The sequence below is a fragment of the Theobroma cacao genome, chromosome 10 (assembly GCF_000208745.1).
Source record: "Theobroma cacao cultivar B97-61/B2 chromosome 10, Criollo_cocoa_genome_V2, whole genome shotgun sequence".
NCBI classification, from domain to species: domain Eukaryota; kingdom Viridiplantae; phylum Streptophyta; class Magnoliopsida; order Malvales; family Malvaceae; genus Theobroma; species Theobroma cacao.
This window is the reverse complement of record NC_030859.1, coordinates 2,742,319-2,757,106: the sequence shown is the minus strand read 5'-3', so window position 1 is coordinate 2,757,106 and position 14,788 is coordinate 2,742,319. Positions and strand designations below refer to the sequence as shown.

Sequence of the window (14,788 nt, the reverse complement as noted above, 5' to 3'; positions counted from 1 at the left end):
ATTGACAAATTACAATTTTAATGTGAAAAACTAAAATAAAATATTTTAAAATTAATGTGAAAAATAAGAGTTATAAGTGTTTATAAAAGGTATAATGCTTTAAAAAATTTCTAAATTATTTAAAAATATAAAAATAAATTTTTATTATTCTATTACGTTCAATCAAGTTTTTATATTTTTATTTAATTTGAACCAAATAAACCCTTACAACTAATGGTTGACTAACTATCTTTAATCAAAAAGTCATTTGTTATTTTTATACTTATGGGGCATTGAGGTGGAGGGTGAAAATCTACGTGGTCATATAATTATATCATATCACCATTTAGTATGACATTTTTTTTTTTGAAAAGACCATTTACTATGACATGCTAATATGCCAAACAAATATCACTTAATAGAAATTGACAAGTGGTGTTTGACTAACTATTATTAATTTAGTTATAAAAGTCTAGTTGATCTAAAATAAAAGTGTTGAAACTTGACTGAATGAATAAAAAAAATTTATTTGAATTTAACTAAATAGTTTAGGATTTTTTTAAGTATTATGTTTTTTTAAAAAAAGTGAATATACAATTTAATGTAAAAAAGGAAAGATGAACATACAAGGGAGGGAGTATATTTCTTTTGAAAGTTGAAAGTAAATTTATTCATGATCAAAGATTAATACAAACTATCAATAGCTAAAAAGCCAACAAAGCAAGGTGAAATGTTTAGATAGCCAAAAGCCATCCAGAGTACCCCTAAAGATGAACCCGCCAAAGCTAATTCAACAGTCTCTACCACAAATCAATGGGGAAATTTAGTGCACAGAGAAGCCTCCGAAAAAACAGTTTACTTCTTTTTAATGTCGTCGTCCTCGTGCCCGTGCAGACGTATCCTGTCACCAACTTCCTTGATGCAGTCTGTGTCAACCTTCCCGCTTCTAACTTTGTTCATGACAATGAATATCCCTAGGATTATTGTGATAACTACGAAAGAACAAAACACACCAATCCCAATAACCGAAGTCGTCGATGCAAGCGACAAACCCATTGACGCCACGAAGAGGATAAATACTAGCAGCAATAGGACGTGAAGCAGCTGACCATAAGGAACCCAAGGGAGGATCAAAAGTGTCACTAAAGGTGTTACCAAGAAATCAATTGCATTGAAGATAGAGAAAGACAGAGCAAGCGGATCAAGAGCGGCCATAATACCATCGTTCGGAGAAACCCATTGTCCCCCTGCATCTTGAGGGATCATTTCCTGGCGAATAACTGGTTGAAAAAGATCATAAGGCGGATTAACAGCAGATTGGTAGGTGGTAGTTAAAATTAGACCAAGCACTACCAGTAATGCGTTGCGAGTGCCATTTGATATGTTTTTCCTCATCCGGCTTATAACTATATTCGATCTTTCAGAAAACGAGATCTTTGATCTTAAGAACTTAACAAAGGTGGAATTAGTGTGGATTGAGGAAGCATTCGAGCACCCAAAATAGCGTAGAACTTCCAAAGTCCTTTTGTTGTCGACTTGGCTTTGGCCCTGTAAGATATCCATTGCTGTCAACCCGCTCCAATTCATGGCGTTCTTCTCGATCCCACAATCTAGTAAAAGTTCTACCATCTGTAAAAATGATTAAAATATACATAGAGGAAACAATTAACTAACTAATAAACGCATAAAAACAAATTAGATGTCTGTTTCAATAATTAGTTTAAAAAAGAGCACGGATGGGATCGTGCCTGCAGTTAATTATTGGATACCGCAATGTGCAGCACAGTATCGCCTTCCTTGTCCTTCCAATTCAGGACTTCTTTGTCCCATAATTTTCCATCTTTGTGATGCGTCCTCCGAAGCAAACCTACAAGGACTTGAAGAGCTTCCAGTAGGTTCTTTTGAGCTGCAATGTGCAAAGCAGTCTCATTTTGATTTGTCACATCTCTGATGCATTCAGGACAACACAAGAGAAATGTGAATACAAGACTGAGGTCCGCTTCTCCAACTACGTAGTGCAAAGGAGTTTTACCCTCCTTTCCTTTGACACGAACGAGATCTTTATCCATTCCCAGGAGATCAAGGACCGTCTCTTTTTGCCCATTTTGCAAGGCAAGGTGAATAGGGCTAAAGCCATCATGGTTCAGCTTTAAAGCTAGTGATGGCTTCAAGTTCATTATCTCCATGGCAAAATCAGTGTGCCCCGCAGCTGCAGCTATGTGCAGTGGGGTATCAAAGAATGGCATCTGATCAATGCCATCCAAAAGATATGCATCTTCTCGAATTAATGCATATAATGCATCGATATTTCCTGCTTGAGCAGCCCCCCGCAGCCTCTCATAACACTCATCCATCTTGAGAATACTGACAAGGATAACAAGAGCTCTAAACAAAAGGAAATTGGGAGAATGATCAGGCAGACTATGTGTTTCAAGGGTTTGATATACTTAATTAGTAAACAAACTCTATAAGAGGTGCTCTTTGAGGTTCCAAGGAAATTTTCCAAGTAAGAAAAATTGCCTAATTTGGTCAAACGCGGAAGTGCTACTCTGCTTTTGTGAGGCCAAATCTGCTTGTACGTACCTTATTGCTTGCCTGATTGGCGGAGTTGTCTTTGTCAAAGAAACTTTCTGCGCAGAAATGTTAGTGATCTCGGTTTTGACTAAAATTCTTTATTGATTATATTTTTAAACTGTCCATTGTCAATGTTAGTGAGTCAATCTTCTTGTTCCCAAGTGAGTCACGTATTTCCACATCAACTAGTTAGTGATTTCATATCAATTAGTCACGAAATTTCATAATAAATGATAATGTCACTCCATAGATATTACTCACACGACTCAATATAAATTAGTAACGCGATTCCATAATAAGCAGTCATACGACGTCATATTTGTTACTCACGCGATTTTATAATAAATACTGAGATCATTCCATAATAACTGATAATACTACTCCATAGATACTACTCACATGACTCAATATCAACTTGTAATGCGATTCCATAATAACTAGTCACGCGATTCCATATTAACTACTCACGTTATTCAAATTTGAGTAGTCACATGATTTCATATCAAATACTCGCGCGAATCAATATTAACTGCTGACGTGATTCCATCTCCACCATTCACGCAATTCATTATCAACTAGTTACAACCCTATGTCACGCAATGTAATTCAACATGTCATATAGGCTATAAAAAGTAAAGGGGGTTGGCATATGCAAACTTATAAACGCTGGCATGTAAATTGCACAAAATACTAACAGAATTTAAGATAGGAATAAGAAAGAAACAATATTGTTCTTATTGGACTCGTATGCTTATCAATCAATGAATACCGAACTGTTCTTATTGCCTTTTTTCTTTTTTGTTTAATGATATAAAATGAAAAAATATATAAATGATACAACAAAGAATAATATGGACATGATACAAAATAATGTTTTTTATATATTGGAAAAGAATAAACAAATTAAAAAATTTCACCACTGTTGCTATTTACAAAAATCTCAAAGGCAAACTTTTTTCGAAGGTCGTTTATGGCGTTTGCCTTCAATGTATAATCCTCCAAACCGATCAACCACTGCAACGAGACAATATCTCAATCCCTGCAACTATGCGAATTTTTCTGTATCGGGGTCTTTGCATTTAACTTATACCTTATTCGCATCAAAAGTCGCTTTTAACAATACGAGCTGGCAAAGTACCTGGCCTGGTGGCATATAATGGAAAACAATGTTGTTGGTGGACTCATCTGCTTATCATGCAAATCGAACATCATTACTTCTGTCCGACTATACGATGAGTCCACTAATGTCATACTCCAACTCAGCAAGTTGATGTGCACTACCACCCAATGGCCATCGAAATAGCACGATACGAAAATTAAGTCAACTTTATGCCATGGCAAACCCCACGGTGGAGTCCCACCCCTCGCATATTCAAGCACATGGTCTGGCATTACCGCCTGACTCGCCTTGAATGTCTTCTCGGTAGGGGGAAGATTCATTTCTTAGGTTAGCCTCAGCAAAATAAGGTGTCAATTATGTTACGCATAATAGTTAGATGCAATTAACTAATACATACCCCATACATTTGATTAATTATAACTCATTAACATATAATATACGTACATAGAAGGTGGTGTCAACAATGCATATTTTCTGCTTGTAGAGTTGTCGATGGTGCTCGCGCGCCCGCTTTCACAACACACTGATGCATGTGTCAATGTGTTGACTGTCCAGCAACTCAGTTGGCATCTCCAATTGCTGGAAAAAATCAAGGCCTTCATGTCCTTCAATGCCCAAAATGTTAACCCTGCATATTTATAATGTTAACCCTCACGTCAAAAGGTCTATGGAATAAATACCCTAGAACCATTAACCTTAATATCATGTAATGTTATCATTTTACTTGGCTTGCTTGTTTTTCATGAAGGAGTCATATTTGTCCTTCAAATCATCTTTCATTTTGCTTTGAACTAATAGCGGGTTAACATATGAGCTTCGTAGATATTTGCTGGCTAAGCTCACATGTGCATCTTCGGCCTGAGATCGAGGTAGAGCCTCAAGAGAATGTGTGATCTCACCATGCAGAGGGACCTTTGGTGGAGTTGGGATAGAAGCAGGATGCGGGGAAGTTGTAGTTCGACTACTAGCAAGATGAGGTGCCTCTTCGACCTCAAATGAAGGTGGAGCCTCATAAGAAGGTGTGCGTTGAGAATGTTGGGCTGCCTCTAGTGGAGATGGGATAAGAGCAGAATAATGGTCGATCAGGCCAGCGGGAGGTGAGTTTCGAGCAGATGCAATTGACTGATTTATGCCACCTGCATCATCAAGATCAACCTTAATACTGCTACCTTCTCTGTCACGCGCACCATCCTCCTCACCCATCAATCGACCCTAAACAGTTAAAAAAATCAAACACATTAGAACAGTGCATATATTGTACATATTATAACTCACGCGATGAAAAACATAAAAGCTCATACCTCATAACGGTCAATCAACCGACCAACAATCTGATCCTCCAACCCTTACAGTGACTGCTAGATATGCTGATGCAGTGACTATATCTGCATCTGCATTTGCATCGCTCACTGGATCTCTAACTGCATTACCTGCTAGATCTCTAACCGCATTGTATGCATCTGCATCTGTAAATCCATCTACAATGATTATAGGTCCTTCTTCCATTATGTCTTCATCTATTGCAGTTCTCGTTTAATGCTCGTAGTCATTTGTGGACGCAGTGACGGGTTTTACACCTACGGATGAGGTGCAGCAACAGAAACAGGAGGAGGAGGAGCGTGAGGAGTCACAATAGTAACAGTAAGAGGAGCAGTAAGAGAAGCAGCATGCAGAGCAGCAGCAGGAGAATCAGGCGCTTCAATAGCACTTGTAACCACAGCGGCAGCGAACTGCGAATGGATGTCCTTGTCCGTGATGCATTTTCGCTTAACAGCTCGTCTTACCGTACAGTTAACATCTCTTTCACAATTGGCTCCAACATCCTCACTGCGCACAATTGCACCAAAACATACATTGCCATTAGGTGTGGCCCTAAACCCTATGATAATAAAAATAAAATTTAATAAAATAAAAAAATAGTTTCTTTACTGGCCTTACCCTCTCTCTCCAAACTTGCAATATTGGCATGGAAGCTTGTAAGCCTCTCGTCACAATGCCATTTCAGCATTCTTGGCCAAAGCTGTCCGGATTGGCGCTGCTTTCCAAACAAGCTTCTGATTTTAAGAATTGCTTTCAACACCTAAAACTGCACATCAATTGTGAAACATTTTTCACTCACCTCATAAATTCTTATGTGAAAAGAAATTATAAACATTAGGGTATGGCAGACTACCTAAAACGTCCATTTAAATTCATAAAGGTGGTAGCGTTTATTCTCTGGTATGCTCACCTCAGGAAGTTCTAAACCCCTTTTCAAGTAATCAACAGTCAGAATTTAAATGTATGTGCCCCATGAGAACGCATTCCACTCGTTGATGTTCTCGACCAACAACAACAACCATGTAACCACTGATCGTCTGTAGTCTTCACCGAATGAAAAATTGGTCGCGATCAAGATGAGGGCCATCTTGGTCGAGTCTCTTTCCTGTTGAAATTGCTCTCCCTTGAACGTTTCTAAAACGTGTTGTATCTTCACCTCGTTCTCGGTCCTTAATATCGTAGGTGAATTCCTCCAAGGAGGGCCTCGTAGGGATTAACTATAAGGGTCGGTAGGGCACTCAACTTCAGTCTTGTCACCAAACAGAACTCCCTCTTCAAAAATTGGGTCTTCGTTTTCCCTATTACAAACCATAACTCACCCTCGATGGCATCAGGTTTGTTGTTTCTGTGCAACATTAGGTTGTGCACAAGACTGACGTAGAATAAACTCTTTTCTGATTCGACGTCTATCATATGCCCGAAGCATGTTCTCTTCAAGTTTTCCAACTCGTTTACTTTACATAGCATTTCACATATCATGTGCAGTTATGACCACCTACAGTGGATGTTAATGCCAGCATTGAACCCCCACCGATGCCTCGGCACACAAAGCAAAGACTCCACATTATCCTGCTCTGTTCTTGTGCTGGCCATCTACAACATAAAACATATAACATTCCCATTTTAGTCATGTTAATACCATCATTGTAGATTATCAAAAAAATAAGAGAAATTTCTGACAAATAGCCCTCCTCAGAAGCTCACTCAAAAAATAACCCTCATAATAATATTAACTGTTTTTAGACAACCCTGATACAGAATAATTATTGCAAGCGTCGAGCATGGATTATTAAGTAAATCAACATATACATATTAAAGCACTACTATTCGCCCAAAATAATACAAAATGAACCCAATGTCGATTATGCAATGCCATACACATAAATTTCATGCAGTTATGAATTATCAATTAGTCACGCAATTACTAACATTAAATCATGCAATGATCTATAAACAAGTCACGCAATGATCTATAAACAAGTCACGCAATGCTAATAACAATTAGTCACCCTAACCCTATGCCAAAATCCAGTCAGGCTGCTGTCATGCAATGACCTATCAATATGTCACACAGTCACATATCAACCAGTCACGTAATGTTAAAACCTAATGCAATCACGCAAATCCTAAGTGACCCCATGCCATAATTTAGTCATGCATAAGGTGCCAACCACGTAAGCAAGCCCTCAGTCACGCAATATCTAAACCCTTAACCCAATTCCTATCAAAGGGTCATAACACATACATATCAACTAGTCACGCAAACCCGATCATCTTTCCACCCCAATAACACAAACAATACTACCTTCATGTTTATATTTAACAATTTCAAATAACAAGAATATCAATATGAACAAGTAATACGTATGGGTTTATGCTCGAAAATCTAAACCCTAAACATGAAAAATAACCATTTTTTCACATGGTTTAAAATAAAATAAAATAATATTATACCTTTCTCTACGTAATGTCAACTTTCTCTCATTGCTCAATATGTGAAAACCCTTTATACAAATAATAACCACTCCAAAATGCTCCTATCACTGCGAAAATACTCGAAAGTTAAATTGACAAAAAATGTTTTTGATAGAATTACTTTTGAAGAGATGTACGCTTTGTCCATAAGAATTGAGGAGTTGTGGATCATATTAACATATTTGATCCATTAATAAATTTCGAATTGACGCATAAACCCTAACAAATGAATCGAATTCATTAAGGACAATTTTATTCACATTTTATTTCTTACCTAAAAATAATTAAAATTATAAAAAAATCTATTCCCATAAATACCTTATGCATAGAGCCCATTTAGGAAAAGAACCCTTTTTATTTTCTCAGAAAATGCAAAAATTCATTAGAAAAAAAATAAGAAGATACATCAAGAATCCAAGGTGCAATAAAAGTCCCATAATTAGTACATGGCTTAGCGGGGACGTTCGAGGAAAGAATTTGCCTTGCAGAAAACCACAATCCCCCTAACTCCACAGAAAGGACATGGTTTGGACATTGAACACAGTTGGAGTAAGAATACATATAACTATAAACAGGAAGGAAACAAATTGTACGAGGCAGAAAATCTTTTTTCTGGGTACAAATCTGTAGATAACATAACGGGCGATCCGAAACGCCACCAGGACAGCTATTAACGTTGACAAGCAGTAGTTCACAACGGAGAGAGCATGATACAGTAAGTGCGAAGGTGTAAGAGAAACAAGAAATTGTTGTTTCCATGAGACGACAGCTACTAAAAGCATGTAACAGGAGCCGAAAAGGGAGAGTGTTATGAGAAGAAGCAAACAGATTGTACGACTTGGGAGGAGATAAGCTGTTAACCCGAGTGCCACCCAAAAGGTTAAAGTGTTGTATAACCAAAACATGGAAGATGCATCTATTAAATCTGTGATGTCCTGCGCAGGATTATCGCCACCCATAGGAGGATTTGCTTGCTGCGAAAATGAGTAAGAACCAGAGACTTGGTAATTCTGGAATGAAACGTCGTCACTCTTCTCAGGAGGATTTAATAAGGCATCGTAAGTGGCTGTTATAATTAGCACAGTCACTACTAGAAATGCGTTACGCATCTCATATGGGATACCCTTCTTTCCACGAGCTGCGATTGTTGTAAATTTTTGAAAATATGACATCTTTGATCTGAATGAATTGACGTTGATGGAAGAGTGGGGATTATTGGGAAGCGAGGAACCACGCAAACCTCCGGCTGTGCTTAACATATCCATTATCTCTCTATTATCCACTTGCCTTTCATTCCTTTGGTGTTCTAATAGGATATCTAGAGCCGTCAATCCCTCCAAATTTTTGGAATTGATATGGTCTTGACTCAAATTTTCCAGCAACACTTCTACAACCTGATAATTGGTAAAGTAACAAATTAATATTCATAAAACTAGATCTCTGGCATCATATAAATGGGGTCATTGAGATAGGTAGCATACCTGAGGACTATTTCTGATGGCTGCAATGTGCAGAATAGTGTTGCCTTCAATGTCCGCCCAACTCAGTAGCTCGTTTTCCCATTGTTGGGCAGCTTCATGGCGGCTCCTTCGGAGCCATCCTATCAAGACTTCAAAAGCTTCGAACTTTTCGTTTTTGACTGTGAGATGGAAAGCAGTCTCATCTCGAACAGTCACATCTTCAATAGCCTCGGGGCAAACCTCAAGAAACCTGATCGATAGATCAAGGTTTCCAGTTCCAACTACATGATGCAGAGGAGTCATGCCCTCCCTCCCTTTGACACGAACAAGGCCTTTATCAAACTTTAGGAGTCGAAGCACTGCTTGGATTTTTTCATCTTGCAAAGCTAAGTGCATGGGACTAAACCCAGCTTGGTTTAGCTTTCTTGCAAATGATGGCTTTAAGTTCATCATTTCCATCACAAAATCAACATGCCCAGCACAGGCTGCTATATGTAAAGGTGTATCAAGAAAAGGCACCTGATCAATACGCTCCAAAACATATGGATCTTCCTGGATTAAGGCATACAATACGTTGATGTTTCCTGTTTGAGCAGCCTCACTCATCCTGTTGATGTTTCCTGTTTGAGCAGCCTCACTCATCCTCCAATCCATTATGCTGGGGATAATAAATTATGCAGCAATATCCAGGCTACTGAAAACTAATGCAATTTGCAAGACAAAATTAGTGCACTTTAAAGCATAAGGAAATAGAGGATAATATAGAAAGGAAACAGAACCGATATATAATTAGCAAACAAGAGCAATCTACTCGTAATTCTGGAAGAAGCAAGTGAAGCAACTAATCATAAAAAAAATTGTCCCTTCAATTAGTCATGGTTAAAGAGCACCTTGACGTACCCTTCGGGGCGTTGCCTGCAATGATGAAGCATAGCGCTGAGCGAGATGTGTAGACCCCACATTGTACTCAATGAAAAATAACTTTTTCATTACAACCTGTTCTATAATGTCCAATCAAATTGCTAATCAGTGATAACAGTGTCTTCTTCACCTTTCTCAGCGTACGGTAAGAGTAATTGAAAGATAACATTTTTGACACCCTTTACATTTGTACCATGAAAAATTAAATGGTCCCAAAAGGCAACAAGGTCAGTCAATGTTGGTGTACCCATCCTGCAATTTTATATGAATTTATGGTTCTCAAGCAATATATAGACACTAATAGTTTTAAATTACAAGAGAAGACATATTGAATTCTAGGTTCTCAAATATGCCCTTCGTTTATTTCCATCATCCTCACTTGCGGGTACTAGGAAGCTAGTAATAGAGACCGTGGGATAAATGACATATTTTCAATGAGATTGACTGTCTTATGCAGTCCATCGGTGACGTAGCCATTGTCCATCATTTGTGTGAGGCGAATTCCTTTGTCGATGCTCTAGCTAAATATGGAGTGGACACAGACTCTATGTTTGCAGCTTGGTGGTCAAATGATTCATGGTCTGATATCTGTGATGTTGTGTGATGCTTATATGTTCTCTGTTTTTTGCTATTGGTCCTTTCCAGATATGCCTTATTTTTAGTAGGAATTATGTTGTTATTTTCTCTACTCTTTGTCTAGTGGTCGGTGACATATATATATAAATAAGTTCCACTTTTGGCAGAAGAAGAAATGTCTTTTTCTCCTGTGGTAATCTTGTCTTTTACGTCTTAAAATTTGAAGTCTAGACATTAAAGAGAAAATCTCAAATTCTAATGAAGGTTGTTCGTGGATCAGATTGAAGTGAATCAGATTGAGTCAGACTTGATTAACAACTTAAAATTTTGCCTTTATGCCCCTTTTCCACTGCAAGGTGAATCGGGCTTAAGCCTTCTTGGTTTAGCTTCCTAGCGAATGACGGCTTTAAGATCATTGCCTCCATGGCAAAATCAAAGCGCCCTTCAGCTGCAGCTATATGTGTAATGGAGTGTCAACGAACTCCATCTTATCAATCTGCCTCAAAACATTTCCATCTCTTTGGATTGATGCATATAATTCAACAATATTTCCTTCTTGTGCAGCTATCTTCAAACTTTCATCCATATCAGGAGAGCCAAATTACAAAGACGTGCTGAAAATAGAAGAAGATATTAAGACACATATAACGAAGAGAGCATTGAAGGCATTCGGATTGGTTTCACTTAATAAAAAAAAAAGGCAGAGCAGTTCCCCCCCTCCATCCAGTGAACATAGTTAGGTGATAAGGCTTAGAATAATGAAAAATTGTTAGGTAATCGTTAGGCCACTGACAGCAATTGGTTAAAAGAGTATAGAGAGGGTGCAAGGACACTGTTGTGTCAGTCAATTAAAGTCGAACAGAAATGGTAGTTCGTGGAGATAACGTAGTATTCACTGAAACAATAACTCTCGCTGCCTCTACTTTATTGTGGTTTTAAAATATCTATTGAAAGCTGGATGGCACTTGTGGCTGTATCATATTCAAGCGTCGGAACTCAACTTATCCAAATTTACTTAACAATAAAAGTTTGGTAGAAAAATCAATGGATAAGGACAAAGAAAAAATTTCTTCTTCTACATTCTTCCCTCTCAGTGTCTCCCATCTTCAAGGATCAATTGAACAGAGGACAGAGTAGAAAAGTGAATTTTTATCACGAACATGCTTGTCTCTTTATATATTTCAGTTGGCTTAGGCTTAGTGGGTCGTTAATGAGAATTTTTCTATAATATTAAATATTTTAATTATAAGGAAAAATCATGTAAAATTTATTACTTAGATATAAACTTTATATTAATATTTGATTAATTTTACATACTTATAAAGCTATTATTAAAAAATTATACGATAATAATAGTAAGTGATGTGTTTTTAATATCAACTTACATAATTAACAAATGATTTTGTGTTTGTGTTTAAAAAATACCTTTCAAAATTTTTTGAACTTATTGAATTAGATTAGATCGAACCATTCAATCAAAAAAAAAAAAACTTGAGCCAACCTATTAGTTCAATCCTAAGCAAGACGTTAATCTAATTGTGAACAAGTATTTGAAGTTAACGTTTTTATTTCTTGATGAAAATGAAAATAATTAGCAAAAGGATGCCATGGATGGCAACAGGGGGTATGAAGATGAATATTTCTCTAGAAATCAATTCATCTGGACATTTTATGTTGAAAACGTCTATCTATGCAAAGGCTAATGCTAAAAGATGTGTATGTTTCCATCCCTTTCAAAATAACACTGAGACGGTGAGTTCTCCTGAGCTCCTATTAACCGTATTTATTTTTACCAACCGATATAGATAAGCTCTCAATAACCAACACTAAAACGCAACAGCAAGCACCAAAGTAAGCCAACTGAAATAAGTAAACTTTGCAGTTGGGGTTATGACTAGCGTGGACATGACATAGCAAATGACTAATGGCAGCAACGGTAAGAGAACCACTTCGCAGAAAAGATCAATTATTAAAATGGAATCGTAAGGAAAAGCGTGGTGAGAAATGCTATGTAGTGTTTGGAATATAAAACAAAAGAAAACTATTTGGATCCATGATTGATTTGCCTGCTCCACTTGAAACCTCACTGGAACCTGCTTCAGCTTGTCGAACACCACCTGGCCTATTACAAATGGCTCGGTAGATTGCTGTTATTTCCAACCCTACTAGTACCAGGAATGCATCGTGTGTCACTTGATATATTGAGTCTGGTCCGAGTTACAATCATTATTAATGTTTCAGATTTATAGAGCTTAGCCATGAGTCTGGGATTGGAAATTGAGGAAGCAAATTTCTTGGCAGATTCGTTAACCAAGAACTGAGTTATTTTATACTTGGTGATAAATGGGATATTTTTTATGTTGCTTACCGATGATTTTGGTCAAACTATCAATGAATGTTTGGAACGGTTCTTGTAACGATATTCCCTCTTAATTGGGATATCAAAGCTTGTAAAACATGTTGGTATTAATAAAAAACTTTGTTGACTAAGCAAACAAAAAAAAATATCAAGATAAGATGATTTTAATATGCCCTTCTTCCAAAATCAATAGAACAATCTAAAGAGGGAAGTGATGAAATTTTAGCATGAATTCCATAATTTGTGTTCTTTTAATAGTTACATAAACTCATCTTTTATAATTCTCTTTCCAAAGCATGAGTGTCTTATGGGGTCAAGCACTTATAAACCAATTAATCAAGTGGAAAGTTTGTATAAAATTCTGGCTAGAATCTTAGCAAACCGTTTGAGACTTGCAGCGGTGGAGGTAATGGGATGCAATCAATTTGCTTTCATTAATGGGAGATAAATTAGAAAATTTTCACTTATAGCTAATGAGATTATTAATCATATGAGTAAGGATAGTATGAGGGGTATTTTTTTATACTGGACTTTAAAAAAGCATATAATAAGAGGACTCTGACAAATATGCCTTTTATCTATAATGTTATTTAATATTGTTGTGAACCTAAGCGTTACAAAAAAAAGTTACCACTAATGGGTACTTTAGGGGCATTGGAGATGGACATAATGATTTGATGATATCCAATCTATAATATGATACAGTTATTTTATGCAAATTTGACTTAAAACTTTTACCAACTGTAAAAAAAAGTGTTAATATGATTTCAAATGATTTCGGACTGAGAATAAACTTAAAAACAAAAGTAAAATTTTTGGTATTGGTGTTGAATAAAGGTTATTGGACTTATGGGCTTCAAAAATCCAATGCAAGGTGGATAACCTCCCTAACTCCTATTTGAGGTTACCTTTAAGTGCAAATGACAAAGTTGTGAAGATTTGGACGCTCATCGTTGATAGATTTGAATCTAGATTGGTTACTTGGAAGTCAAGTTGTTGTTGATTAGTGAGAGAGTCACGCTGAAAAGATCTATTATGGCAAGTTTACACATTTCTTTCATGTCCTTATTTCAAATCCCTTGTAGTGTGTGTCGTGACGTACGGGTCCGGGAACCCGTCCGCCGGACGCGGACGAAAATTAAAATTTTGTGGGAGTCGCCACCAATCTTTTTTATCTAAGGTGTGATTGATCACCTATTAACCCGATTCTTAATCGACGGAGTCCTAAATTAATTTTAGATCCGTCGAAAGAACGAGAACTGGTCCACGTTTTTTAGAGATGGGTTCGGGAGTGCGGTTACGCACGGAGAAGGGTTAGCATTTTCGTGACGCCCGTTCTACGAACGGTACCATTTAATCTTAAGTTATCTTAATATAGCCTTTTCTTAGTTTAATCCCTATTTTATTAATTATATTTTTATTGAATTTCCAGACTGAGTTTTTCGCTTGATTTTACGTATGCATATGATGCAAGCGTAGAATGATGTCGTGACTTGTTTATTTTAAATGATGGAGTCGGTAATCTTTTATTGGAAAATTACTCGAAGACTATCCCAACGCTTTGGTGAAGTCTCGAAATTCTCCTCACCTAGAGATATCCCCGAAAGAACTCGTCTCTACAAGCTCCTCGGGGAAATCCCATCATCGGGATTCCCGCGTCATTTACAGAATAAGAGTGGCGTGCAATGACAGTATAGAATGACAGAATCTATATGATCGTATTTATTGATTAGTTGACTGGTATGCTTAATAATTTAAGGTAATTTATTTAGTTATGTTTATTATTATTATTTTTTTATTATTATATACTATTTATATATATATATATATATTATTTTAAACAACAATTACTCGGATTAATGGGTATAGGAGTATAGAATTCGGATTTATCCCGACGCTTCGGTAAAAATCCGTTTCGAACTCCGCACTTAAGTGACCCACCCGAAAGAGACAACTCTTTGCCCCTTTTAGGTGGTAATACTCAAATAATTGTTCCATTTATAT

General features: G+C 36.9%; 2 protein-coding genes across 3 annotated transcripts in view; both read right to left on the bottom strand.

Annotated features, from left to right (window-relative positions):
* On the bottom strand, positions 835-2,333 carry LOC18586207 (ankyrin repeat-containing protein At2g01680). The gene is made up of 2 exons (XM_007009445.2): positions 1,749-2,333; positions 835-1,608 (listed from the first exon to the last, which is right to left on the bottom strand). Exons 1-2 carry the CDS (start codon positions 2,331-2,333, stop codon positions 835-837), a joined length of 1,359 nt encoding a protein of 452 aa, XP_007009507.2.
* The window catches only part of LOC18586206, a 21,882-nt gene continuing 14,914 nt past the window's right edge, over positions 7,821-14,788 (bottom strand). Inside the window, exons 2-3 of one of the 2 annotated variants that reach the window (XM_007009444.2) lie at positions 8,950-9,573; positions 7,821-8,862 (exon numbers count right to left, since the gene is read on the bottom strand). In XM_007009444.2, the coding sequence (XP_007009506.2) occupies positions 7,972-8,862; positions 8,950-9,573 (1,515 nt within the window). In that variant the 3' untranslated portion in view covers positions 7,821-7,971. The remainder of the gene's footprint in view (positions 8,863-8,949; positions 9,574-14,788) is intronic. The other variant, XM_018129649.1, reaches the window with a different exon arrangement.